Here is a 26,695-nt window from a genome sequence, read left to right on the forward strand (position 1 = left end):
TGGCAAAAAACTAGGAGCAGTAGGTGATGTGCTCTGGAGAGACCAGCCAGGGACATGAAGGCTTGAGGCGGGGCGGAGCACTGCTGAATTGTGGAGGTGGCAGAGAGCTGTCCTGGGAGAACTGTGATCTGGGGACTGGTGTGGGCAGTGATATGCTTTAGGGAGCTCAAACGCAGTTGGTGCCAGATGGAATGAAAGAAACTCCAGGTGGAGGATGGACTAGTAGAAAGGAAGGCTGGAGACAGGAGGCTTGTGCTGCTCAAGCAGCCTAGGGACATGAAGAGGCTGGAGAGGACAGGCAGCCATTCTCAGACTTTAGGGTCACAATCACTGAGAGTTGTCAAGCATGCAGATTCCTGGGGCACCTGTGTGGCTCGGTCAGTTAAGCATCTGACTCTTGGTTTCAGCTCAGGTCGTGAACTCAGGGTCATAAGATCGAGCCCCATGTAAGGGGTCTGCACCCAGCGGGAAGTCTGCTTGAGATTCTCTCTCTCCCCCTCCCTCTGCCCCTACCCCTCCTCACTCCCCCTCTCTCTAAAAATAAATCTTTAAAAAATCCATGTAGATTCCTGGGCCTACCTCAAGGTTCTGACTCAGCAAAGCAATGGGGACCCAGAAATCTGTAATCTTAAGCAGCTCCTTGTGAGGGAGATCACAGAGACGACATTGTTCAAGAATTTTTAAGTCAGAAAGGTGGTAGAAATCAAATCCACACAATTAGGCCACTAAAGGTATAGGAGGAGCGTGTGCAGAGGGGCTCCTGGGCTTGGCTCTGGGTAACTAAGGATAGTAAACAGGTGGAAAGACAAAGTTAGTCAGAGATGGAGGGGGAGAAAGCAGGTGAGCACAGCTGGGGGAGAGGCAGGCATCTGGGATACAGGAGAGTGAGCAAGTCCAGAGCTCATCCATGGCTCACCCCCTGACGGGGCAAGATGGTGGACATGGCCTTCAGGGTGACCCAACCTGCATCCAGGCTTTGAAGGAGGAAGGATTTTGACCAGGGGAGTTTGACATGGGCTTTCCAGGTAGAGGACACAGTCTGAGACAAGATTTGTGATCAGATGAGTTTTCCAGCCAGTATGGAGTTTAGAGTTTATTTAGGCCAAAAGTGAGAGAAGTCTGGAAGGTTTGGGATATTATCACCCCTGCTGTCTGGGGCAGTACTGAAGAGAGTGTTCAAGGTTTGGGGGGAAGTAAGGGCAATGACTTCGGGTCTTTTATCACTAGGCCCACAGCCCCCATCTTATTTTTTACTGATTCATGTTGGCAAGGAATGGGAGGCTGAGGGAAGGCTGGGGAAGGGGCAGGGAAGGGAGGCCCAACCCCATTTTATGATCTCAGTGGAAAAGGCTGCTGTGAGTGGATTTTGCTGCCAGCAGAGCCACAGAGTTGGGCCCCATGAGTCACTGCTCAGTCCTGCAAGCTCAGCCCTGCAGAGCCTGCTGTGGTCAGCGGCCTGGGCTGGTTCCAGGCTCAGCCCCCACTGTTCCCCCATGAGGCCTCTGTGTGTCCCCATTTCTATCTGTACCTTTGCCATCCTAGGGCTGTGCATCCTGCAGCTCTCTGCCTTTTCTGTTTTCCTTTCAGACTAAGCCTCTGAATTTGTCTCTGTTTGTGACACTACGGTTTACATCTGGCTCAAGGATGGGGAGCCTCAGGAGGGCAGGGGTAATGTGACCACTCTCTAGGCATTTATTCTATGCCAGGCCCTATGTTAAGTGCTGGAAGTACAGAAGTGGACAGTACATTCTGTTTTCATGAAGCTACAACGCACATTCTATGTGGAGTGAACAGACTAAGGCCTGATCCTGACCCTGAATCTATCTGCCCGTGCCCAGTAGTGTTGGGGTCAGCTATGGCCTGTGGCTTGAGGCCTCTTACTTGCCTCTGGTATTGGTGGGGGTATATGTGCCTGCCAGCAGGTCCCCCCAGATCTTAGCAGTCCTAGGAGGCCTGGCTGATGGCTGGGGGTGGGCAGACAGTGGGCAGCAAGAGAGGGAGGGAGCAGGAGGCAATGACTCAATGGGGCGGCCCTGGGGCAGCTGGGGAGGGATCCAAGGTTGGTCCTGATGCTCGCTAAAGCTAGAGGAGGCTGGGACCACAGGTCCTGGCTGGGGGTTGGGGATGGAGTGGGACAATTCCAAGGTTCCTCTGGCAGCCAGATCAGCCCAAGAAGAAGGCTCCTAGGTAGCTGGCCTGAGAGTCTGGACTTTGGGTGCTGATGTGGCAGCCGGGATTGGCCGGGGGAGGGGGGTTGATTGCTGTTGTTACCACTGTGCCTGCTTCTGATGCCCAGGTTTGCTCCTCTGGCAGCCTCTAGGCTCCTGAGGCGGTGCCTGCTTTAGAGCCAAGGAAGCCATTATACCCATCGCCCCCTCCCCTCCCAGAAACCAAAGGCCTGAGCATGTTGTGGGGCATAGTGCCTTCTTCTGGCTACACAGCCTACCTTCTTATAATCTTCCCACAAATTTTGGGGAGTGTCAGGCCAGGCACACATGCCCTAAATACTTCAGAGCTGGGAGGGATCTCACAGGTCAACTCTCCAGGTAACTTTCAGCAGTTTAGGATCCCCTGACTGAGGGTGAAATGATCAGGAGGGCATGAACACAGCCCAAATGCTGGCAGCGACTGGACATCTGACACATGGGGTCTTCCCTAGTCCTTATGGCAATCTCAGGGGGAAAAAAAACGAATGACTTTCTTTCTTTTCTTTTTCTTTTTCTTTCTTTTCTTTTCTTTTCTTTTCTTTTCTTTTCTTTTCTTTTCTTTTCTTCTTCTTCTTCTTCTTTTTTTTTTAAACAGGTGAGTAAGGTGAGGCTTCAAGAGAACTGAGTTGCTGGAGCTCACCCAGCAGGTAAGTGGAGAGCAGGCCTGGATTAATGCCTCTGGCTCCAGGACCCTGACCTCAGTCCCAACCTCCTTGGCTGGACTTTGTGGGGAAGGGGGTAGGTGAAAATGCCCGGGGAATGCACCGGAGTGGAGGGTCTGGGGCTGGTGGATTCTGGTACACCTGCGTCAGTTCCTACCCCAGAGGTCTCCATGCCCCCTCCCTCCCTGCAGCCCAGACAGCAGTCCCTCACCCGGGCATGTAGTCCAACAACCTGTCTGTTTGTGCCTGGGCCTGTAAGGAAGATTGAGGACTGCAAGGGAGGGTCCCCTTCCTCCTACACTCCATGAATATACCCCTACTGGTTCTTAGCAGCCGCAAGCAGCTGGTTTGGGCTTAGACAGTTTCTCTTTCTAGGGACCTGGGACCCTGGGCCCACACTTTTCTTCTCCCGCGAGGAGTGAGTGCTCCCCATTTTGAGGAGGGTTAGGGTTCAAGAGCAGAAGCCTCACTACACCCCCCCCCCCCTGCGCCGCAAGCCCCTTCCCTCGACCACCAGGCCGACCCGCCAGATCACTCACCCTCGGGCACTTACACCGCCTTCCCCAGCAGGGGGCCGCTTCCGGCGCTCTCAGGCAGGCGGGGGAGTGGGCACAGTGAAACGGCTGGCAGTGGCTGCCCCTCCCCGCCGACAGAGAAGCCAAGTCAAAGTAAGGAGGCCCTGAGGATGGGAGTGGAGCCGAGCCGCCTAGCCCCGAGGGTGGGAGGGGCCGGCGGCGGGCAGGGGGCTCAGCGAGGGCCGGCTCCTCCGCGCTTTCCTGGGGGTCCCGGCTGCTGCCGTCGGGCCTGGGGGTGGGATGCAACTCCGTCCTCCGGCCCCCAGGGGGCGGCGCGGCGCTACGTCCTCCGCCGCCCTGCGTTCCCTCCCCGCGGCCAGGAGGCGGCGCCCGTGGACGCGGGCGGCGCGCTGTAGCCGGCGTCGACGGCGCTGCGGTAGGTTCGAGGGCATGGCTTCGCGGTTCCGCGTCCCGGGGACGTGAGTGCGGCGGGCGGGCGAGGGATGGGGCGCGGACTTTGGTAGCGAGACAAGGCCCGGTTGGGCGGGTGTCAGCCTAGGCAGTCCACGCAATGGCGGCGTCCCATCCGTATAGACCGGCAGAGTGTGGCGGGGAGTGTGCGTCCCAGCGTGGGGGCCCTCCCGGCTGAGGCCCATGTGAGTGCGGTCGGGCGGGACCGACCCCTGCTGTTCTCCCGTCTCTTCAGGTCTGAACTGCTGCTGCGTCTGTGCTCCCTCTGCCTGGGCACCAAGCCTGGCCTTTCAGGCCTAGTGCCTTCTGCCTGTCTCACCCACTGAGCCGTACCCCGACCATCACAGCCCATTTCTTGGATGAGCAGAAGCCTCACACTGAGGGCCCAGCCCCTCTCCCACTTGCTCTGAGCAGGCCCACTCTTAAGGAAGGAGGGAATGATGGAAGGGCCACCAGAGGGTGGGAATGAGTCTCCGGACTCCCAGGGACATGCCACTGACTGGAGGTTTGCTGTGTGCAGCTTCAGGGATGCCTGGGATGAAGAGGAACCTATTCCCCACATGCAGGTTAAGGACCCCAATCCTCCAAGACCAACAGCAGGGACAGCCCGGGGAGAAGGGCTGCAGGGCAGCCCCCTGCCTAGGGAGCCTCAGTCACCCCCAGGACAGATGGCTGTAGATGGGTTGGGGGATGGCCAGGGTTGCACATTAGGAGGTTCCTCACTCCAGTTAGAGGAACCAACCCCCTCTGGAGTGGAGAGCCTCCTGTGCCGGATGTCCTCCCGCCTCAGCCTCACACAGGGCGAGAGTGATAGTCAAGGGGGAGGCTTGGCAAGGGACCACATTCCAAGCGGATTAATGCCGCCAGCCCGCCTTGATCCTGTGGACCTTGGAGGCTCATTATCTGAAACATCCTCGGAGCTCCTGGAGGCAGGTAAGGGAGGCAGGGCCAAGGAAGTCTTGGAAGGAGTGGGGGCTCCTAAAGGTGGGGAGCCCTCAGACCCTATTCCAGCTGAAGCCCACGTCCGAGGAGGGGGTCTCTGGGTGGGTGGCCCAATGCAGACCCAAGCCATTTTCCTTCCAAAGACCCCAGTGGTTCTGGCCTCCCTAAGCCTGCTGATGATCTCCTGGCCCAAGACCTTGCCTGGGAGCTGCTGGCCAGTGGCATGGCTACCCTGCCAGGTAGTTGGGAAAGACTGGAGGCGGTGGGAGTGGGGTGACTTGATTGGGCAGGTGTTCACTGCCTTCTCACAGGGACTCGGGATGTAGAAGGCCGGGCAGTGCTGATTCTGTGTGCCCATAGCCCCGCCTGGCTTCACCCCAAGTGCAGTGACCGTGAACTCATCCGCCTCCTGCTCTATCTGCGTGGCATCCCCAGGTTTGGGGAGGAAGTGTGGGGGGGTGGAGCCTGAGCTGGGAGATGGCAAGGTTGAGGAATTAGATACTGAACTGAAGCCTCTCCTTTAGGCCTGAAATACAGGCCATGGGACTGACTGTGCTGGTGGATGCCCGAGTTTGTTCCCCAAGCTCTTCCCTCTTCTGGGGGCTCAGCCAGCTGCAAGTGAGTACAGGACTGTAGCTTCCCCTGCCTTCAGTCATTCCTTTTGTGTAGGGCTGGGGACATGGTTGAACTCAAATTCCTTGCAGGAAGCAGCCCCAGGGTCAGTGTACCAGGTGCTGCTACTGGGAAAGATGCCAGAGGAGGTGCCTTCCAGGCTGCAGGTACTGAGCCATTTTGGCCAGGGGTGGAGATGGGCTATATCCTCAGTAGGCCTAGGTCACCACCTTCTTTCCTGGCAGCTGCAGCAGCTGCCCTCTCATCAGAGCCTGCTGAACCACGTCTCCATCTCTGGGTTGCCAGCTCCAATGGGCGGAGGCCTGCCCTACTGCCACCAGGCCTGGCTGGACTTCCGGATGGTCAGTGCAATAGGTGGGGCATAGGGTGGGTGGCAGGCAACCTGGCCAGCAGAGGGGCCTCTTCTGGGTTGGCTTGAGCAGTGCAAAGCTGGCCTGGGATCCAGGATGCCTGGGACCAGCACTGTACTACTGTGGTCATGCGTGCCCCTGCTCACAGCGTCTGGAAGCCCTACTGCAGAGCTGCCAGGAGGTTTGTGCCCTGCTCCAGGGGGCCATCGAGAGCATGAAGGCTGTGCCTCAGCCCATGGAGTCTGGGGTGAGCGTTCCCTCGACACCTCTCCAAATGCTCCCTGTCTCCCTCCTTTTCTCCCGTTCTTACCTCCACTTCCTGTTGCCCTTAATCACAGGAAGTTGGTCGGCTGTTACAGCAGGCACGGGTCCTGATGCAGCACGTGCTAGACTCACCACGGCTAGCATGGCTACAATGCCAGGGGGGTTCAGAGCTGGCATGGCTGAAGCAAGAGATCCCAGAGGTGACCTTGAGCCCAGACTACAGGTAGATGCAAACTCAGATACCAGATCTTGTTCCAGCTCACCATATCCTATGCCAGGGACTCAGCTGGCTGGCTCAGAACCAGCCAGGATTGTGGTCCCAGGACAGGGTGGAGTGGAGCAAGGCAACGAAGAGCCCTAAGACCATGTACCCTGTACTAGGCCAGCAGTGGATGAGGTTGATGAACTCTATGGCCATGTAGATGGACTGCTGCACCAGTTGACCCTCCAGAGTAACCGGCGAGTACAGGCACTAGAGTTGGTCCAGACTCTGGAGGCACAGGAGGGTGGACTGCACCAGGTGGGAACTATCTGCCCAGATGGGCCCTCCCTCTGATCTCAAGCATGACCTCCACCTCACAGCAGCATTCCTTTCCCTGCTTGTGCCCCTCCAGATTGAAGTGTGGCTGCAGCAGGTGGGCTGGCCAGTACTTGAGGAGCTAAGGGAGCCTTCACTGGACATGCTGCTCCAGGCCCAAGGTCCTTTTCAGGAGTTGGACCAGGTTGCCCAGGTGAGTTTGGTCACTTTGGTATTGGTCACTTTGCTGGGAACTGGGAATGCAGGATGGGTGAAAGCAAATCTTTCCTTTTCTCTCTTGGAATGTATAGTTCAGCAGAGAAGATCAGTTGTAACCAAAGGTTCAAAGTTATATATGTGTTTGCAAACTGAGCCAGAAACTCTGGAGAGAAGTAATTGAGGTGGTTCTAGAGTGTATAATAAAGATCTCATCCAGAAGGGGTGTTGGGCTAGCTTTCTTGAGATAGTGACTTTTGAGCTGAAAGCTGAAGAATACATCAGGGTTAATCAGGAGAAAGAGAGGTTGGGGTTAAGAGACATTCCAGGCTGAGGGGCACCTGGGTGGCACAGCGGTTAAGCGTCTGCCTTCGGCTCAGGGCGTGATCCCGGCGTTATGGGATCGAGCCCCACATCAGGCTCCTCCGCTATGAGCCTGCTTCTTCCTCTCCCACTCCCCCTGCTTGTGTTCCCTCTCTCGCTGGCTGTCTCTATCTCTGTCGAATAAATAAATAAAAATAAAATCTTTTAAAAAAAAGAGAGAGACATTCCAGGCTGAGGGAGCAAACAGCATGTGCAAAGGTTCTGTGGCAGGAGGGAGCATGGGTTGCCTGAGGAACCATAAGCAGGACAGTGAGGTTGAAATGCAGTGCCAAAAAGGGAGGGAGAATGGAGTGAGATGAGGTAAAATGAGGCTGGAAAAGTAGTGGTCATATTACTGGGTCCTATAGCAGTGTAAGATCTAAGGAGGAAAGTCACATGATCAGATCCACATTCTAGGAAGATTATCCTAGTTTCTGGGTAGACAGTGATTTGAAGGATGGATGTGTAGAGTCCACAGAGGCAATTGCAGTGGCCCAGCAGGAATGATACTTTCCCTGGCCAGATGGTGGCAGAGGGGTTGATTTTAGAAATTGCTGGGATTTGATGGTGGATACATAGTAAGAAGGAGAGGGAGGTTGCAGAGGTGAATGAGTGCCATTCCCTGAGAGAGGGGCTGGGAGACAAGGACCTTCTGGGGGAAGGGGATTCATCAATCCAGTCTTGGGTGTACTTTGGAGACGACCATGAGGGAACGAGACCCATGGGGATTGGCCTGGAACTCAGAGGCGAGACCTGGGTGTCGAGGGTCACTTGGTAGATGTGGATGTGTTGGTCACACAAGATCGAGGGGAGAGAGTGTGGACTGTGTTCAAGAGCACCAGTGTTTAATGGCCCAGGTGAGGGATGGGGAACAGGAGGAGGAACCACCAGAGAAGGATGAGGAGAATCAGGTGAGTGCAGAAGGGTTGGGGAGCTGGCAGACAGAGGACTGGAGGCTGCTGAGTGATGGTCAGATGAGGCCTGAGAAGTGCTGGGGATGGAGGTGGCACTGAGGTTGCATTAGGCTGACAAGGTGAAGAAGCAGTGATACCAAGGATAACGACTTCTTCAGGAAGTTTGGCTGCAGAGAGGGGTACAGACACAGAGGGGAGTCGGGGGGCAAGGGAAGGTCTTTAGTCACAGGAGAGACTTGACAATGACATGGAGAGATGTCTGTGGAAAAGACTGCTCTGGGGCTAGACCACCAGGCTCAGACCTGCTGAGCCCAGTCTCTGTCTCCAGGAGCAGGTCAGGCGAGGGGAGAAGTTTCTACAGCCACTGGCTGGCTGGGAGGCTGCTGAGCTGGGCCCCGCTGGGGCCCGCTTTCTGGCCCTGCAAGCCCAGCTGACTGACTTCTCCAGGGCTTTGGCCCAGCGGCGGCGGCGGCTGGCAGATGCTGAGAAGCTATCTCATTTTTTCAAGCAGGTAGGTGGGGTGTCCTGACCTTGGCTGCAGGTGGTCAATGGGGATGGAGGGGTGGCTGCCTAACCCCAGCACAGCCTGAGCTCTTTCAGGACGTTCTGCCTGTTCTCTCTCCTTGTCTTCAGGTTGACCCCAAAATCCAAGCACTGGGGGGTATGGCCTGAGTCATCATCCTGTGGGGATGGGGAATGGGTTGAAGAGAAGGCTCGGTGGTCTTGGTGGGCTCCATCTTCACTGCCTCTCTGGCTTTGGTGTTACAGGCCTTGACCTGGGCTGAGGAGGGGCAGCGGGTGTTGGCAGAGCTGGAGCAGGAGCACCCAGGGGTCGTGTTGCAACGGCTGCAGCTGCATTGGACCAAGCACCCTGACTTGCCTCCTGCCCACTTCCGAAAAATGTGGGCTCTGGCCACAGGGTTGGGTTCTGAAGGCATCCGCCAGGAGTGCCGCTTGGCCTGGGCACGATGCCAAGACACCTGGCTGGCCCTGGACCAGAAGCTAGAGGCCGCACTGAAGCCACCACTGACCACGACCACGACCACGACGGGCAGCACGGCTAGCCTGTGTGTCAGCCGTGTCCCAGCTGCATCTGCCACCCCTCCCCTGAGGAAGGCATACAGCCTTGATCAGAATTTGGGGCAGAGTCTCAGAGAGTCTGCCCACCACTGCCACCATGCGGCCACTGCGGCTGCCTGCCACAGACCAGAGGCTGGAGGGGGTGCCCAGCCAGGGTCATCCCCTGCCGTGCCTCCACCAAGCAGCTCTGACCCCAGGAGCCCCAGCAGGTGCAGGCAGTGGGCAGGGCAGGGAGGGCAGTGGCAGGAGAGAGGCCTTGAATCCTGATTCCTCCTGTCTGGTAGGCTCCAGCTGGTGCTGGGAGAGATGGTGGCTACAGAGCGGGAGTATGTCCGTGCTCTTGACTACACCATGGAGAACTACTTCCCTGAGCTGGATCGCCCCGATGTGCCCCAGGGCCTCCGTGGCCAGCGCGCCCACCTCTTTGGCAACCTGGAGAAGCTGCGGGACTTCCACTGTCATTTCTTCCTGCGTGAGCTGGAGGCCTGTACCCAGCACCCATCCCGGGTAGCCTATGCCTTCCTGCGCCATGTAAGCCCACAGGCCACATGGCCCCTAGCTGATTCTGCCACACTCAACAAAGATCTCCTGGGTGCATGCTTGGTGCCAGCTCTGTGCTGGGTACAGCTATGAGTAAGACCAGCAAGGTCCCTGCCCCTTTGGATGCTCATATTTTAATAGAAGAGACGTAAAAGTGAAAAACGGAATTCCAGATTATAGTTGGGGCCAGGAAGAAAGTCATCAGGATAGATCCATGATTGTGAATTAGTGGTGGGGCAGGAGTGGGGCAGTTAGAGGCCTCTTTGAGGAGCTGATGGTTAAGCTGGGGCCAGAGGAAGGGACTAGAGTCAGAGTGTTCCATCCAGAGGAAAGATCGAGTTTAAAGGAAGAGACAGGTCAAAGCGGCTGAGTGTAGTGAGCAAAAGACGGGGTAGTCCGAGGTGAGGGGTCCCAGAATGGTTGTTCCCAGAGCAATGGGAGAAGCAAAGGCCCTGTGGGCAAGCCGCACCCTGCACAGTGCCTGCTCTTGCCAGGTTACCCCTCATTCAAAGCCAGGCAGATTGGATCAGGGGGAGGCTTCCCTGGCAGCTGTTTGTTGGCATTTTGGTCCTCTCGAGCTGAGGATCTCTGGCCCATGGGGGCCAGACTCTGGAAGCTGGCCCCCTTGCACCCAGACTGAGCTGTGTGTCCTCACAGAGGGTGCAGTTTGGGATGTATGCACTCTACAGCAAGAATAAACCTCGCTCCGATGCCCTGATGACCAGCTTTGGTCACGCCTTCTTCAAGGTAGATGAGCCTGAGCCTGTAGGGGAGGAGGGGATGGAGGAAGTACTCTGAAGCTGCCTGATGGTCTTCCATGCACCTGGCAGGACAAGCAGCAAATGCTGGGGGACCACCTGGACTTGGCCTCCTACCTGCTGAAGCCCATCCAGCGCATGGGCAAGTACGCACTGCTGCTACAGGAACTGGCGCGGGCCTGCGGGGGGGCCGTGCAGGAGCTGAGTGCCCTGCGGGCCGCCCAGAGCCTTGTGCGCTTCCAGCTGCGACACGGCAATGACCTGCTGGCCATGGACGCCATTCAGGGCTGTGACGTGAGTCCTGCCAGGCCGTGGTGGGCAGCTACAGTAGTGAAGGGAGGGGGCAGCAGAGGCTGGGCACTCACTGGGCTCCAACTTGGCAGGTTAACCTCAAGGAACAGGGGCAGCTGGTACGACAGGACGAGTTCATGGTGCGCAGTGGACGCCGTAAGTCCTTGCGCCGTGTTTTTCTCTTTGAGGAGCTGCTGCTCTTCAGCAAGCCTCGCCGAGGACCCACAGGCACCGACACATTTGCCTACAAGCGTTCCTTCAAGGTAGTCCCACCCGACCCCTCCCGTGCTCCCTGCCCCCTTCTCCCCCAGTTCCTAACCAAGCCCCTCTCCTGGCCACACAGATGGCAGACCTGGGCCTCACTGAGTGCTGTGGGGAGAGCAACCTGCGGTTTGAGATCTGGTTCCGCCGTCGCAAGGCCAGGGACACCTTTGTGCTGCAGGCTGCTAGCTTGGCCACCAAGCAGGCTTGGACGGCTGACATTTCTCGTCTGCTCTGGAGGCAGGCCATCCACAACAAGGGTGTGTCCCTGCCCCTTATTTCAATAAAAGGTCCCCTCTCTGGACAACTTACAGTGTCTCACAGGGGCCCAGGCAGGGCCTAGGGACCTGGAAATGCTTGGGAGCAGGGAGGTCCAGCAGCTGCCAGTGTAGGGGAAAGAGCTTCAAAGTCAGGCAGTCCTGCTATCACTGTCCCTGATTATGGACACAGTATTAAGCTGAGTATCAGAGGCCTTATCTTGAAAAGGGCAATTATGACACCTGTCCCCAGGATTGTTGGGAGGAGAGCATGGCACCAAGGAAGGCTCTGTGCACAGGACAGCTAATCTGCTGGCTATGCATATACAGAAAGGAATTACTCAAGGGAGTGGGTAGACAGAGGCCCAAGGGCAAGGCTGATGTCCAGAGAGGCCCCACCTATGCCCACTCTCCACCCAGAGGTGCGCATGGCTGAGATGGTGTCCATGGGTGTGGGGAACAAGGCCTTCCGGGACATCGCCCCCAACGAGGAAGCCATCAATGACCGCACCGTCAACTACGTCCTAAAGTGCCGAGGTAGCAGGCAGGCTGGGGGTGTGGGGGAGGAAAGCTGCACGGGAGGCAACGTGGACCTTTGTCAGCCCTTGCCTGTGCTCCCTTCAGGACCTTGGCCCAGGTAGGTTCTGGCCTGTCCAAACCTGACTCTCTCTCTTACGCAGAAGTTCGTTCTCGGGCCTCTATTGCTGTGGCCCCGTTTGACTGTGACAGCCCCTACCTGGGGGCCTTGAGTTCCCTTCCTGGAGACCCTGCCTCTTGTTCTGTACTGGGGTCCCTCAACCTGCACCTGTACAGAGACCCGGCTCTTCTGGGACTCCGCTGGCCCCTGTATTCTCCCAGCTTCCCAGAGGAAGCAGCACTGGAGGCTGAAGTGGAGCTGGGCAGTCAGCTGTCTTTGAGTAGGTCTGGGCTTAGCCAGAGGCAGGATGGTATCAGTTAGGGTCTGGCCCTTTCCTGCTGACCGCTTACCTTCCTCCTCCCTAGCTCCCGAGGACTCAGAGGTCTCATCCCAGTGCCCATCAGCCAGTGGATCCAGTGGGTCTGACAGCAGCTATGTGTCAGGGCAGGCCCTTGGCAGAGGTCTTGAGGACCTGTCCTGTGTGAGTACCATTTTGTCCTGTATCTACCAGCCCCAGCCCAGGCCTATGGCTACCTTTCCTTTAGGTGGAAATGGGGGTGGGTGGGCCAGGGGCCATACCCCAGAGATCCCACCTGGACCCTGAGTTGAGGAAACAGGTAGTCATGCCTAGCTTGTCAACCACAGGTCTGAGCCCGGGCTAGAAGGCAGGCAGTGGATCCAGCAGCTTTTGCTCCAAGAAACATCACCTCTCTCAGGATCTGCTGTGACCAGAGTGTGGCTGCCGCCTGGGCCACCTCCAGCCCACATGTACTGCCCTATTGACTACTCTTTCTGATGTCCGTGCCCACTGGCAGACTGGCAGGGACCTCTCCTATGGAGCCTGGCTGCAAAGCCTGAATGACTACCCTGATCCTGAGCTTCTGGCCCCATGTCCCCTTCATCTATTCTCTCTGTAGTTCCCCTCCCAGTTACAGGTTAGGATTAGGTTAGAGCAGATGTTTCCATGCTCTAGGCTGGTGGAGCACCAAGTGGCTCTGGGCAGTGACTGGGCTGCTTCCACCCTCAGGAGGAACATAGGTGGGTTCCCAGCAGTTGTTTCCCAACCCCTGTTCTCAAAGCCAACCTTCTTAAACTTAGGGGCAAGCCCACGCCTATTGTACCCTTAACTCTTGACTGCCCTGGTTGCTCAAGCCCAGCTTCTTTCCTGGGTCAGTTTGGTTATATTGACTCAACACCTTTTGAATAGCTTTCAATTAGAGCTGTTATCTAAAATCATTTCACTGGTTGTTAGGTCTTTGGTGTCTCAAAGAGAGTCCAGGCCCTTGACTCATAAATTACTCTTTATTTATAATAAAAATAGACTGACACACCCTCAGATGGGGACACACATTCTTAAAATGAACCTTGGCAGGTGGGGGTATGTGAGGGCAGCATTTCTGGTCACCCTAGCCCTCTTGTAAGTACTTTCCCAGGATAGAGTAAGAGACAGACCTAGACAGGCCCCTCTGGATGAGCAGGTCCATGCAGCGACCATATTTCCTGGCGAAAGGCAGTGTGAGCTAGAAGGAAAGGCTCGTCTTATCCCTTACTTCCTGGCTGGTTGCCTACCCTAGGTCTGTGGGTATTGGGGGGGGGGATGCTCCTATCTGGGGGTGGGGGCAGGGGTAGGGCAAGGCCTGTTGTTGGGGACTTTTGATGCTCTCGGGCTCAGTTCTGCCCAAAGGCCTCTCACAAGGCTGTAGCTAGGAGCGGCTACCACAATGACCAGAGGGTCAAAAATGTATGTTTCGGGCCACTGGTTTTCCATTTTCTAGCTGTAGATGCTGACCTCACCTTTCCAATCGGCAGACCAGCCAGAGGCCTAATAGTAACTGGGAACCAGTGTGTTTAGGGTGAAAAGTATAATAATGTACTTGACTACAGAAATACCAGATTAAGGAGAAATTAGCTAAATCTTTTTCACCTACAATGTTAAAAACTTAAAACCCTAAAATTATTTTAAGGAATCAAAAAACAAAAAAAAAATGGGTCATTCGTTTGACCTTATTGAACATTTTTTTGGTAAAGAATGCTTTAAAGCAGCTTATATATGAAAGGAATATGCTAAAGTGATGATAGAACGAAGCAGGTGAAATTGGTATCACCCATCGAAAAGGTCTGAGTCCTAATAGTTTCTTTGGTTTCAGCACCCCAAAAACTTGGGCTCATGTGATGTGCTTCCCAAGCATGGCCAGGGGTGGTTACCAAAATTGGTAACCATTGCAGGAAAACTACAAAAACCAGTGGCCCGAATACTGCTTTTTGATGACTCTGGACTGTTAATTTCAGCCATTGTTTCTCCCTCCTTGGGACCAGGGACCAGAGGTTAGCTGCCTGCCTTGCCTTCTGGGCAGTGCTGCGTGGCCCTCATGCAGCAAGACAGTGTCCATTTGAGGTGTCCACAGGGTCAGCATTCCCAGTGGGGTACAGGTGGCCCTCACCTCCACCCAGCTGTACAGGCGTTCCTGGGTGTGTCGGTCATCCTTGAAGCCGGTGATGGCCAGCAAATCCACCACAAACTGCTTGGGGCTGATGTGCAGGGTCTGCCAGGAGAGCCCCTAGTCAGGCAGGGCTGGAAGCAGCTGCCTGACACACATTTGCTCCCTGCCTTTCAGAGTGGGATGCAGAACAGGGGCTTCCCTTGGTCTGCAGGAGCTACAGGGATCAGGGGCCACTGTCACGCCCAACTACCTTTTGGTTAAGGCTTGGTTCAGATGACAGTGCCCTGTCTTCCTGTCCATGCTCTTCTTGCCACCCTTGTGCCCCTGGCCTGTTTCCCTTGACTTGTTTCCCTTTGCCTGGCACCACTTATTGTGGGGATAGGGGGACAGACAGGTAGAAAAGAAACAAGGTCTGGGGCCTGGCAAACATACCCACAGCCGGTTGGTCAGGGAGACCACCTTGGCTGTCATGGCTTTGGGGTCCTTTTGCCTGATGGAATCCAGGATGATGTCAGTCAGGAAGCGGTGACATTTTTGTGCATAAAACATCTCTTCCCAGGATAGAGAGAAACTCAGGAAAGTCACCTCTGTGGAGGAGAGAGTGGATGTGGCCACACCTGCCTGTGGCTAAGGCCTTAGAGCCAGCCTGGAGGAAGGGGAGAAGTGTAGGGCTCCCTGAGGGAGACTGTTTTCCTGAAGTACCCTGGGTAGGGGCTCAGGCATCTCCACAAGGAAGCAGGGGGCCAGGTATGGCTTCAGAGTCTCACCTCTGGGCTGGGGGCTGGCTGTAGTCGGTGTATGCCTGAGGTTGTCCATCTGTGTGGTGTAGATGATGCTGTCCTCAAAGAACATGCAGGAGCCATCGCTGCCCACCACAGGGGGATGGGCCACTTTGAGGATGACCCCTGCATTATCCACCTCACTGGCCTCAGGCAGAGGCTGCTCAGGGCCAGGGCTTTCTGTGAAAACAACATGGGGTGGGGGTCCTCCTTAAGCCACTCTGGAGCAGGGAGGGGGCCTCTGGTGACAGACCAGCACAGTCACCCCAACCTTCTAGCAGCTTCTGCCTCCAGTTTCTCAGAAGTGGCACCCTCTGCTGACAGGGGCCTGTCCTGGCTCTCCTCTCTTAATTGTCCTAGAAGCATTATAAGCCCAATCCTACATTTCAGAACTCCAAGGAACTCTCCAAATTCCTCTTGAACTAAGGCTGGTATTAACTAGAGTTGATAATACCCCAGCTGGGGGACTGGAAATTGTTGGAAAACTAAAATGAGAGGAGCTTTTTGGGTGTGTTTTTGATACATGTCCACTCTGAAGAGTATGTTTGACAGACCAACTCAGGGCTCACACGCAGGACCCAAGAAGGCCCCTCCAAGGAGGGCCCAAGCCTTTAAAAGGAAAAGCAACAGAATACTGTAGAAAGACTTTGAGGGAGCAGAGGAAACAGCCCAACATGTCAGTTCTCAGCATACTCCCCTGGGTTGTCTCCACACTGCCGCCCCCCCCCCCCCTGTAACACGCCTCTCTTCAGCTTCTTCTCCTGTCCATTCCACCTCAGTAATCACCCACCCTCCTGCAGTCACACAAGCCAGAAACCTGGCCTCTCTCTTGCTGCATCCTTCTCTACTTCCTACCCCAACTGCCTAGCTTGTTTGATCTAGAATGACCTTACGCTTCTAACACTCCTGCTTCTGCTACTGCTTTTCCTCTACTCCTGGAGCAAGCTCTCTGAATACAAACCCGACTGCTTGCTCCTTTGTTTAAAATTCTTCAGTGGCTTCCCACACCCCATAGGATCAGAACAAAGTACCAGGTCCTGAACTTGGCCCACAAGACCTGTCCTGATTAATTATGTCTTCAGCCCTATTTCCCATCACTTCCCCACATGAAACCTGGCCTCCAGAGCTAGACCAAAGACCTGTGTCTCCACAAGACTTCTCCTTCCTTCGCCTGCTCACTCCTTAGCCCCCAGCCTTCTTTATGCCCCTATTACTTAATATATTAACACCCTCTTCCCATATGCTTCATGCAGATTCTCAGGTCCACAAGCCATGCCAGTGTGCTGGTCACCTCTGTCTGCTGCTTGGCAGAACTGGCATCAGTGAATAGAGAGTTCTGGTCCCCCTTTGTCACTAATTCACTCTGTGGTCTTGGCCAAGGTTTGCCCTCTCTGTTGTTAAATAAGACTTAGGTCAAGGATGGGACAGGACTCACCTTTCTCTCTTGGCTTCTGCTTGCCCCAGTCCTTCAGCGTGACAGCTCTTTTCACAGGGAAGTACGGCTTAAAGGTTGGCTCTGGCCACTTGTCTTTGGCTCCAGCTCCAGCCCCTGCCTGTGGGCCCAGGTCCTTCTCTGAGCCTATGGAATGGCCTTTCCAGGAAGCTGAGGTGCTGGGCTGGGAAGGAGCCTCACTTCCCGAAGGGAGCTGCAGGGTAGCCTCCTCCATGGAGCTGCTCCGGGGGACTGGCAGTGGCTGGAATTCCCACTGTTTGCAATTGACCATGTCCCATTCCCTCACCAGGGAGATGAGTTTTTGCATGGGGGTGACAGGAGGGTCTTTGGTTTCAGGTTTCTGTGTGAGGTTGACTGTGGTGCATTTCTTCTTGGGAGGACTCTCAGGGTGGGCCCCCCAGTATCTGGGGTTGGCACATAGGCCAGGACAGTGGGAGTATGTGCTGGGATTGCCCGCCCTCTTGGCACCTCGGCACAGAGACACCTGGATGGTCTGGGAGTACTGCTCAGACTCCTCCATCTGGCTGGATCTGGCCAGGGTCCCCTTGGCCTTGTTCCATGGGGTCCTGTCATTGCAGTCTTGGAAGTCTACAGGCATGCAGGCTGTGGTCTGGGGAAGGAGGACACAGCAGCTCTGGGAATGTGCAACATTCAGTGGAAACACTGAAGCTTTACCTGAGAATAATAATCTGGGCCTCCAAGACCTCACTTGCTCACCCAAATCAATCGTCTCCTCCACACAGGTCAGCCATTTGAGCTTTGCTCAGCCTGAGTGGGGGTGGTGCCAGCCCAGGGGCCTCTCATATTCCAAAGGGACATACTATCAGCATCTAGGCCACAAGTGGCCAACACTTCCCTATGCTTTCTTCAGTGCTTGGACATAGTTACCATGCTAGGAATCCACATAGGCCCTGCTCTAATGCTGCCATGCCCCTCAGTAAGAGCCTACCCCTGACCCTGTGGTAGCACTCTCAGGACAAAACAAACCAAAGAAGGCTAGGGCTTACTTCTTTGGCGTCTCTACTGAACTGCACCAGTGACCCTGGCCCTTCCGTCACCACATGCAGCCTCCTGATGGGAAAAGCTTCTTCATTTTCAGTTTCTTTCTCCTGGGTCCATGACCTGCACACTCCAAGAGGGAGTCAGTGAGCAGAAGCTTCTACTAGTTCATCGACCAGTTGGTCAGGTCTGCCCTTTGACTAATTAACTCTAAACAGTGGTGGAGAAGGGCTCTTAAAAGGTTTCACTTAGGTCATTAGCCAGTCCTGGCCCTGTTCCACCCCCTTTGCCCCAAGGAGAACAGGGAGGTGGGACTGAGGACAGGATTCTCAAGAGGGCTATAAAGGTCCAAACTCCAGAACATGGTGTCTGGAGCAAAGTTTCCTTACTTGTATGCCTCACATTGGGCAAGAGCTTCTGAGAGGGATGGGATGTGGTATTCCTCTACCTCCTGGCAGAATAGGGGCCATTCCCTGCAGATGACAAGACATTGTAAGGCTGGGCAGCTGCGGTGGGAGTGTGGGTGGAGGCATAGCCTTTGGAGCCGCTGCCTTGAACAGCAGTTCACATATTGGAAATAATATAACCTCCTCCCTGAAGGCTATGAACTCAATATTTTTCGTTGCAGAAGAGAGGGGTTTCATCACATGATTTCCTTCCATTTATCACTTACTTAAATTCAGATGGTAAAAACAGTTTTCCAAGTCTCAGGAAGTTGAGAATGTGTCGGAACATTTGGCCATCCCCGTGGATCAGCAGGGTCTGCCCGTAAGTGATCCAGTACACTCTTTGAGGGTTGCACAGAAGTTCTGGATACTGCAAGGAATTGTACACCAGACTCTGTTAGTCTGTTAGTTAAAGGGCTGGGTCTTTAGTAAGGGGCAGGTCAGTCTTCTCTTATTTCATTTTCTCAACTGTTCTACAACAGAGGCTTTGGGATTTCCATCTCCCTGTCTTGTTAGCCACAGGGAGCGATAGTGGGGAGCAGAGCATCCAGGGACAAGAACATCCCTGCTTCAAGTTTTGCTGGCTTCTAGACTAGACTACCCTCTCAAGGCATTCGTAACCCTCACCTGTGTCTTGCTTGGTCCAGACCCCTCAGACTGGTCTCCTCCCGACCCAAACTCTTGAGGGCCTTCTTAGCATGCTGCTCATACAATAAGAGCACTTTGGGTCATGGAGGAGGGGGAAGGTCTCATTCTCAGCAGGGGCTAGGGGCTGTGTGAGGGTCCAGTGACAAGGTTCTAAAGCCGCTCAGCCACAGAAGCCGAAAGGAAAGGAGGGCAGCCTGGGGCCAGCGTACCTTCAGCAAGGTCTGCAGGGTGGTTGCATACCAGTGGCTTCCGACGTAAACTTTGATGATCTGTTGGGGGGAATACACGGTGATTTCTGCTGTCCACTCCTCATCTAAGGAAACCGGTGAGAAGGAACGTATCACATGACCAGAAGGAAATTAGGTGGGACATTTTAGGTTAGTAATGCATGTTAAGACTCAATATCTTCATCAGTCATGATGTGTTGCCTCCTCTGAGAAGCAGCAGGAATCCCTGAAACCAGCCTTCTCTCAGGCCTTCCCTGCTGCTCACCATACAGTTTCCTGGGTGGTGAGGTGGGTTTGGAATGGCAACTTGGAGGGTCAGCTGGTGACTCTGGGGGTGGGAAGGGTGATCCCTCTAAAATCTCAACCCCAGGGGTACTGACGCTCTTCCCCTGACCCACCTCTCTCAAAAAAGCTGATGTTCCTGTCCGCCGACATTGCCAACTGCCAATGGCTTCTGGCTGGGTGTGTCCTGGCTGTATAACTCCAGCTCTTCATGTGGTAAGGAGTCCCTCTGTATGTTTTGTGCTTATGGTTTGGCAAATGTCACCCTGCCAGCTCTTGTCAAATCACTGTCACTGCTATAGAGACCAAGCCTCTAGGCCTGTTTGGAGAATGGGGCTTCATTTTGAGATGATGAACCCATGATCCTTTTCCTGGGGGAGACTGGACTTAGGCTTTGTTCTGATTTTCGGGAACCAGTTTCTAATGAGCTTTGTAATGAGTAAAGGGTATATAACTAAGTTATATAATCAAGAACTAAGAGGTATATCATTAGATTGTGAACTCCATTAAGATAAGGACTGGGTCCGTTTTACTCTTAGTGTCTACTTCTTTCCTGATATATGGTAGGTGCTCAATAAATGCTGACTATTGCTGAATGACAGAATACAGTGGAAACTTGATCTAAAAACTTTTTGTTAATAAAAGGTTATAGAGCAGCCGGTGAAAACATTAGTTTTGGACTCAGATTCAAACTCGAGCTCGATCACTATCTCATTGTGTAATCTGAGCAAGTTACCTCCCTGAGCCTCTGCTTCATCTGTTAAATGGACCCAGAGATTGTTCTTCCCTGGATGGCTATGGGGATCAAATGGACACAGCATGTCAGCTCTCAGAGCCAGAGCAGTCATACCCTTGGAGATCCATGTGGCCCCATACTGAGGTCAGTCTGTACTGCCAGTCTGTACTACTTGAGGCTACTCATGGGCTTGAGGTGAGGAGGGGTACCTTAACATGAAAGTTTCCCTCTAGGAAAACCTACTAATGTTGGCTTTCCTCTCCTCTTCCATCTACAGTGCCTGGCCCTGGCCAGCCTTGACTTTCCTTTACAATACCCAAGCCCTCCTCTGATGCTAAATTCAAATAAAGAAGCATTCTCATTTACTGAGCACATCCATGGGTGCCAGAGTCCTTGGCTCCAGATGAGTCTTCAGGGCCACTTTCATTGGCTCATAGGTGATGTCCCTCTTGTCCAGGAAGGCACAGAGCTCGTATACCTCGGAAATAGTCTCAGTCAGGGGCAGCCGACAAGTCCCCAGCCAGTTCCTGCCCAGAGGAAAGGCCTGTTAGAACCTCAGCACTGCACCCCAAGGGAGTCTAGCTTGCCAACTTTTCACATCTAGAATGCCTTGCCCCTTCCACTGGCTCAAACCTCGTGGCCACTACATCATTTCCTGCTTTAACCAGAAATCTGGTGATGTCTCGTGGGGACTGAACTTGGACACACAGGCTCATCATGTTGGAGCTGAGTTTGACCTACTTCAGCAAAGTCCTCTACATCAACTAACTGTAAGCTTCTAGGCTCTGCCTAAGGTTCTAGAAGCCAGGCTGGGCCCAGCCACTCCCATCCTGCCCCCATAATCATCTGCCCATGACACCTCAGCCACGACATGGCAGCCTGCCATGGTCTTGGGAGATTACTAATACCCTGTGTGTCTAGGAAAGAGGCTGGGGGTCTGAACATCAACCCCCTGCCTCCAAAGGCACTTAGCTTTGCCCTCTGTGACATCAGGGATGGGACATCTCTGGGAGAGATGGATGGTGTGGGCCGCAAAGGCCCAAAACCCCCAGGGTTGGTTGACTTTCTTCCTAGGGGCTCAGGAAAACCCACTTCTATGTTTAGTTTTGGTACCAATATATTTTGTGACCCTAAGAGAGTTGCTCCACTCTGAACATCAGTTGACTTTTCTATAAAACAGGATTAGAATCCATGCTCCTGCACTAATGGAGACATTCAAGAGTTCATCCCCCAAGACAAAGGCCAGTTTTAACCTCCTTTGTAAAGACTGCCTTGCTTGGCTTCTGGAGCTCACCCCCAGTTCTGGCCTTTCTGTGTGTCCAGCAAGCCTCCCAAGGGTTGTGGGATGGGGGGAGGACCTTTGTAGAAAGGTCTGCATGGCAGGGGAATTATCTAGCATCCTGAGGGTTGTGACTGTGGCCTGGTCATCTCAGACCTAGAACAGGGCTAAAAACAGCAATGGATTGCAGAAAACAGAAGTATGAAGCTGTCTGAAGCCTTTGAACCTTGGGAACCTTTGTACTTGGCATTAGTCCTCTCCTCTAAGGCCGAGTTTTGTGGTGGTGGTGGGTCTAGCTAAAATGATGGGTTTGCCCCCAAGGACGCAACTTCCCTTTGGCTCATGGACAGGGCCCCAGGTTGGTTCCTGAGGAAAGGCAAAGACCAGCCTGAGTGGAACCAAGCTGCTCTCTGAGGAGGGCCTTACTTGACATGCTGAAAGAGGACCCCGTTCCCTGTGATGTACAGTCTACTGCCGTCCAGCGTGCTCTCGATGCGGAGCTGTCCCAGTGCGGAGTCTGGGTACTTGACAAGCAGACCCAGGGCCATCATGTACAACGGCTTCACAGACTCCAGGCCTGCTGCACGGACCCCCTTCCCAGGGCTTGGGGGAGGACAAGAGGTCCGGGAACAGCCACCTGTGCCGGTGAGAATGGGGTGACTCCTAGACCCCTCATGGTCATAACTCTATTAGAAGCTTTGGGTCTCGCTTCCTACTGCTGCCTTGAATTAGTACCAAGGAAGCTTAGAGGGAGCTTATTTCCTTGCACAGCCAAATCTGAATCCTCTCAAAATCAGTATAATTTTTCTAATAGTTAGGTTTAGAGGTCAAAGTTATTTGTTAGGAGGTAGGGCTGGGGGGGATTAATTTGCTGTATCATTAACATGGGAATTTCAGAAATTTCAGTAGACCAGCCGTCTGGCCTCAGATTCTTCCGGAATCTCCCTTAGTTCCAAGCTCTGCTCTAATCATCTGTGGGGAAGGATCGGCAACCATAACACAGAACCTGATGTGCATCACAGGCGTCTCAGATTCATAGCCCCTGTCGCTCCAGGCAGAATTTCCCCCAGAGACAAACTATGTGGTGTTACTTTCAGATTCGGTATCTGGGTTGCTGGCTCGTGGGCAGGACCTTGTTCTACTGTAGTGGGCACAATGCACAATCTACAGGATCCTATCCCAGTGGCAACAATGGGCCAGCAGGCAAGCTGCTGGGTGATTTTCATGGATCATTTCCAATCCTCTGAGCGACTCTATAGGAGGGGTCATGCCATCCTTATATCACAGATGAGGAAACTATCCTGAGAGGCTAATTAAGAACCTTGCCCCAGACTGCAAAGCTGCGTGGGGCAGAGCTGGGGTTTGAGGGCAACTTTGCCCATCTCCAAGGCTACTAGAGCTGTTTCCCTTAGTTATGTGCTTTCTAAAAGGCAAAAACCAGCTTTGTATTTGAGGGCTGCTGCATGGTTTACAGAGCCTGACTGCAAACATGCTTTCCTTCCAACTTCACATGGTTCTTGTGGAATAGGCACTGCCGTCCTCATCTCTCAAGGACCCATGTTGTCTGAGAAACAGAAGCCCTTGAAGGAGGGATTTGAACTCACCCTTTCTTAAGGGATTGTAAGATCCAGGAACAGGCTCCTGAGACCTTCTGCAGGATGCCACTTGTTGCAGATAGGACTGAACTCCCATTTTGCCTGGGGATGAGGCTGGGAGAGCTGGGTCTAAACACAGGGAAAGACCTGATTCCCATGGGTAAATGTCTGGTGATGCACAGGCCAAACTCCACATGTGCATGACAGTTCTCTACAATCTCAGCATGCCAGCTGAGGCCACGCTGGGGTAGCTAGTGCCCTGCCACGTGCACAGTAGCTTCCATACATGTACAGGATTTGGGAAAGGGGATGATGAAAGGCAAATAAAACACGTGAGGAGGAAACTAGAATGAAGTAGGACTGCGAGCATGAAGGCCTGGATTGGACCTGGGTCAGGAAGTATCAGAAGCAGGCAGACAGGCACAGCAGCCGGAGGTTGTGAAGTAGGGAAACAAGGGAATTTGGGGGTGGTGAGAGAACTGAAGCACTAAGGGAGAATCTGCCTGAGAGTCTCCCATGCCCTCCAGCTATGCCTGGAAGGGGAAGGATGGCAGTGGCTGCCAGGTGCTGCAAGTTCCCAGGTGCTCACCACTTCCACCAGCAGGGCAGAGCCACTGTACCTCTGTGAAGCTTGCCCTTGGGCCCAGCCTCCCTCTCTAGGACATTCAGGCCTGGTTTCCCCACCCAGGCTGGGCCGAGCTACCTACAGCCCCGTGGGGAGGCGGAGCAGCCAGAGGGCACACAAGGTTTCAGGCTGAAATTGCTCTTCTCATATTCTAAGTCAGCCAAAACACCTGCCTCTCCCACCACTGCCCAAAGACCAAAGTGGTTGTGGGAGGGAGGGGAGACATTTGTTCTTGGCTTTTCCAGCTCAAGCATGGACTGCCCCAGAATGTCAAGGGGAGGGCAAGGTCCCCCTGGTGACATACCCATGTTCATCCGGTACAATCTTACAGCTTCAGTGAGCTCAGGGATTTCCAGAATTTCCACTTCTGCTTCTAACGCATCTATGTTGGAGAAATTATCTGGTAGTAAAATCTTCTGTGAGCGTAGAAAATTCACTTGAAAAGCAAAGGGAAACAAAATTGGCTAAGGAGGTTATTTCTGATTCAATTGTAGGTCCAGGTTTTTTGCAGGTTTGTAGTACTGCAATATATCCTAGGCTCTCCTTGTTCTGAAACAATTTCTAAACATACCTGGTTAGATTAGCTTTGAGTCTGTGGTTTCAAGGTGAAAGACCCCAAATTACTTTGTTTTCCTGTGTTTGAGTCCATGGGTGTGGCCTCCCTTGGCCTGGCTTGGGGCTTCCAGGCCAGGCCCTCCTGGTGAACATACTGGCCTTGAGACTTACCCTGTGAGTCTTGACCCAAGAGCAGGTCATTCCAAAAGAGGGAGTTGTCTTGCCGCTTACAGAGGAAGGGCCCAGCTGAGCTGAGCTGGCAGGTGGCACTTGGCAGTTTGTCCCTGCCTGGATTGCAGTGTGGGAGGCAGAGATGGAGCCAACGCTAACGTCCTGTGTGAATCAACTTGGAGATTCAGAAGCACATCAAGACAACTTTCCAGGTGACTATAAGGAATGGCTGGGGTTCCAAGCATTTGGGCCCCCGTACAACTTGGGTGTTTCCTGCCGTATTCATTCTAGGCAGCAACAGCATCTTGGAATCAAAGAGTTCACTCAGTCCACCCCCTGACCAGAGTGTGTCCTAGGGTGGGGGGAAAGAAGTTCTCTTTGTCCAGGTTGAAGATCTCCCTCCTTAGGCCACTAGCTCAAGCAGACAATTTTATAATGATTTTGGGGAACCTTTCACCAGACACCCTCTTTCTCTTTTGTTCTGGATTTAGCGGATATGAGAGCAGGTAGATACCATTCTTTGAAACAAAGGAATAGGAATAGGAAACCCTATTTCCTCATTTTATGGTGAGAGGAACTGAGGCTGGAGCCCACCCAGATGGACACATAAAGACAAGCTAGAGAGTAGCTGACTTTTGAGCCCGGCTCAGGTCCTTGCCCTTCACACCAATACCTGTGGCCCCGATCACTGCAGGCAGCTTCCAGTGACCCTTTACCCCCACGCCATCCCCAAATGCACAGGGAATAAAATAGCCCTGAGGTTCGTGGGAGTCTAATGCCAGGAATCTGCTTGCCTTCCAGAAGGCTCTGTCATGCTTCCACCACCTCAGCCTAAGGAAGCTCCTAATGCCCTAAGCACCAAGCTGAGCCTCCATGGGATGGGGGATGGGGAGGGGTGGATAGGCCCTATCAGCCCCCCACCCCCAGGATAGAGCAATCACCAATGAAGCGGAACTCGCTGCACTCGCACTCGATTAGGGCCACTGTCTCAGCCAGCCACAGCAGATTGTCTTCAGTCACCAGGCTTGGATACTTGGCCACTAGGTCTAGGGGCAGAAAACAGTAGTGTACTTCCTCTTCTGTGTCTAACAATGGTGTGTCCATGAGTCCCAAAGGTGCCTTATCATGTAGGCCTGGAAGAGAATGTGCAGAGGGGCATCACCACCACTCAGAGGCCAGGGCTCTCACTGATCCCAGGGTCCTGGAGGAAGCTGGGGAGATCACCCCAGAGATGGTCATGCCAGGTGCCTCCTTTCCCCCTCCCTGCCCGCAGATGTAACCCTAACACCAAACACAGGAGTATGGTGGGAGAAGGACATGCACATCTATTTTTCCTACAATGAAGGGCAGGAGGACATATTGTAACATTTTGGCTTAGGTACTAAAGGTCATTAAATTCATACTTGTTACCTATCTGGTTGTTTCTAATTGATCAAACCAACCATTGTGACCCATTGTGACAAAATAGATTATTTTGACTCTCTTGGAAGCTCAAAACCCATCAATAATCACGAATGGCTGTTTTGGTATCTCAGGCCAATCTATACTGCAAGTCACCCATCAGACAGTAATCATTTGGGGACCCTTCTTATGCGGTAATTAGAAGTGACATGAAAGGTTGGTGGAGTTTTCTGACTACTAGGAGGGGGCAGAATGCAGCCCAGCCTTGCCCAAGTAAAACCAGTATGCAGAGGAATGAATGTGGAAGAGGATGTTTAGTTCCAGGGGGTAAGCAGCCTTGGAGAGGGCATGTGGCAGGGTACAAGATCAAAGAAGATGATGGAGAGGTAGAAAGATCATCTAAAACTAGTTCAGCAATCAGAGTACTCTCTGGATGGAAGCCACGTCTATTAGGGTGAGGAGAAGGGAAGCTGGTGTGGGCTACAGAAAGGGTCAGCCTGTGGGTATACCTGTGAAGGCGGGGCTTTTTATAGGAAATTCTGAGGGTTTGCTGATACATTTCCATGTCCGCCAGTAGTTCAAAGATGCTCTCTCAGCAACAGGTATGTCTGCAGGCCGTACACGTAGGTGGTGTTTCCCTTCCTTCAGATTATCTAGAGTCTGTTAGATACAGAAAATTACTGCCTTGAAAATTCTAAATTGCATAATTATCTACCAGTTCTAGGGCAAAATACCAGGAAAAATAGCATGTGACTTACTTTGATAAAGTGTTTTGAAATAAATTTAGTCGATCGCACAAAAATGTAAAAATTTAGGTCTACGAGATGATATGCTGATATTCAAAATTTCATTGACTATCTTCTGATTTTTGAAACAATCTTTTTTTGGGTTATAATTTTATGCTGACTAACAAATTTATCTTATTTAAGCTAAAGAGTAATTTATATTTAACCATTAAAAACTGGAGATTTTCTACCATTTCCCCTCAACAACTTGTATACTTGTTGTGATCTGCTTATTTGTGTTCATCCTAATCCTGGAACATGATCTAAGCAGGGACTTGGATGTGGCACAGGGTACCACATTTTTCAAAGCACTTTCATAGACGTTTGCTCGTTTACCCTGACACAGCTCTGTGAGATGGATGTGGTAAATGTCTGCAGTCCCATTTTACTGATGA

The 26,695-nt window shown here is 53.3% G+C and overlaps 2 protein-coding genes across 2 annotated transcripts in view; one reads left to right on the forward strand and one right to left on the reverse strand.

Annotated features, from left to right (window-relative positions):
* The first annotated feature begins 4,096 nt into the window (after window positions 1-4,096).
* PLEKHG4 (pleckstrin homology and RhoGEF domain containing G4) lies at window positions 4,097-12,792 on the forward strand. The gene is made up of 21 exons (XM_045814947.2): window positions 4,097-4,788; window positions 4,941-5,036; window positions 5,109-5,232; window positions 5,322-5,415; window positions 5,502-5,576; window positions 5,655-5,771; window positions 5,929-6,027; window positions 6,119-6,267; window positions 6,426-6,564; window positions 6,659-6,775; window positions 8,383-8,565; window positions 8,823-9,343; window positions 9,419-9,665; window positions 10,332-10,421; window positions 10,505-10,726; window positions 10,816-10,986; window positions 11,067-11,244; window positions 11,662-11,778; window positions 11,922-12,158; window positions 12,244-12,359; window positions 12,524-12,792. Exons 1-21 carry the CDS (start codon window positions 4,293-4,295, stop codon window positions 12,527-12,529), a joined length of 3,594 nt encoding a protein of 1,197 aa, XP_045670903.2. The 5' UTR covers window positions 4,097-4,292; the 3' UTR covers window positions 12,530-12,792.
* Window positions 12,767-26,695, reverse strand: part of KCTD19 (potassium channel tetramerization domain containing 19) — a 30,294-nt gene continuing 16,365 nt past the window's right edge. Inside the window, exons 3-16 of the mRNA XM_045814948.2 lie at window positions 26,025-26,175; window positions 25,056-25,247; window positions 23,693-23,824; window positions 21,595-21,805; window positions 20,256-20,416; window positions 18,854-18,957; window positions 18,224-18,366; window positions 17,940-18,023; window positions 17,559-17,673; window positions 16,534-17,161; window positions 15,087-15,278; window positions 14,752-14,906; window positions 14,320-14,421; window positions 12,767-13,398 (exon numbers count right to left, since the gene is read on the reverse strand). Of these exons, the coding sequence (XP_045670904.1) occupies window positions 13,285-13,398; window positions 14,320-14,421; window positions 14,752-14,906; window positions 15,087-15,278; window positions 16,534-17,161; window positions 17,559-17,673; window positions 17,940-18,023; window positions 18,224-18,366; window positions 18,854-18,957; window positions 20,256-20,416; window positions 21,595-21,805; window positions 23,693-23,824; window positions 25,056-25,247; window positions 26,025-26,175 (2,484 nt within the window). The 3' untranslated portion in view covers window positions 12,767-13,284. The remainder of the gene's footprint in view (window positions 13,399-14,319; window positions 14,422-14,751; window positions 14,907-15,086; window positions 15,279-16,533; window positions 17,162-17,558; window positions 17,674-17,939; window positions 18,024-18,223; window positions 18,367-18,853; window positions 18,958-20,255; window positions 20,417-21,594; window positions 21,806-23,692; window positions 23,825-25,055; window positions 25,248-26,024; window positions 26,176-26,695) is intronic.

This window comes from Ursus americanus, chromosome 21 (genome assembly GCF_024610735.1).
Source record: "Ursus americanus isolate L20-20 chromosome 21, mUrsAme1.1.p, whole genome shotgun sequence".
Lineage (NCBI taxonomy): Eukaryota > Metazoa > Chordata > Mammalia > Carnivora > Ursidae > Ursus > Ursus americanus.

Excerpts from the sequence above, each read along its gene's own strand:
- PLEKHG4 (XM_045814947.2), top strand. The coding sequence starts at position 4,293 with ATGATGGAAGGGCCACCAGAGGGTGGGAATGAGTCTCCGGACTCCCAG. Across the intron at positions 4,789-4,940 it reads CTCGGAGCTCCTGGAGGCAG|ACCCCAGTGGTTCTGGCCTC; the intron begins GTAAGGGAGGCA and ends TTCCTTCCAAAG. Across the intron at positions 5,772-5,928 it reads CCTGGCTGGACTTCCGGATG|CGTCTGGAAGCCCTACTGCA; the intron begins GTCAGTGCAATA and ends CCCTGCTCACAG.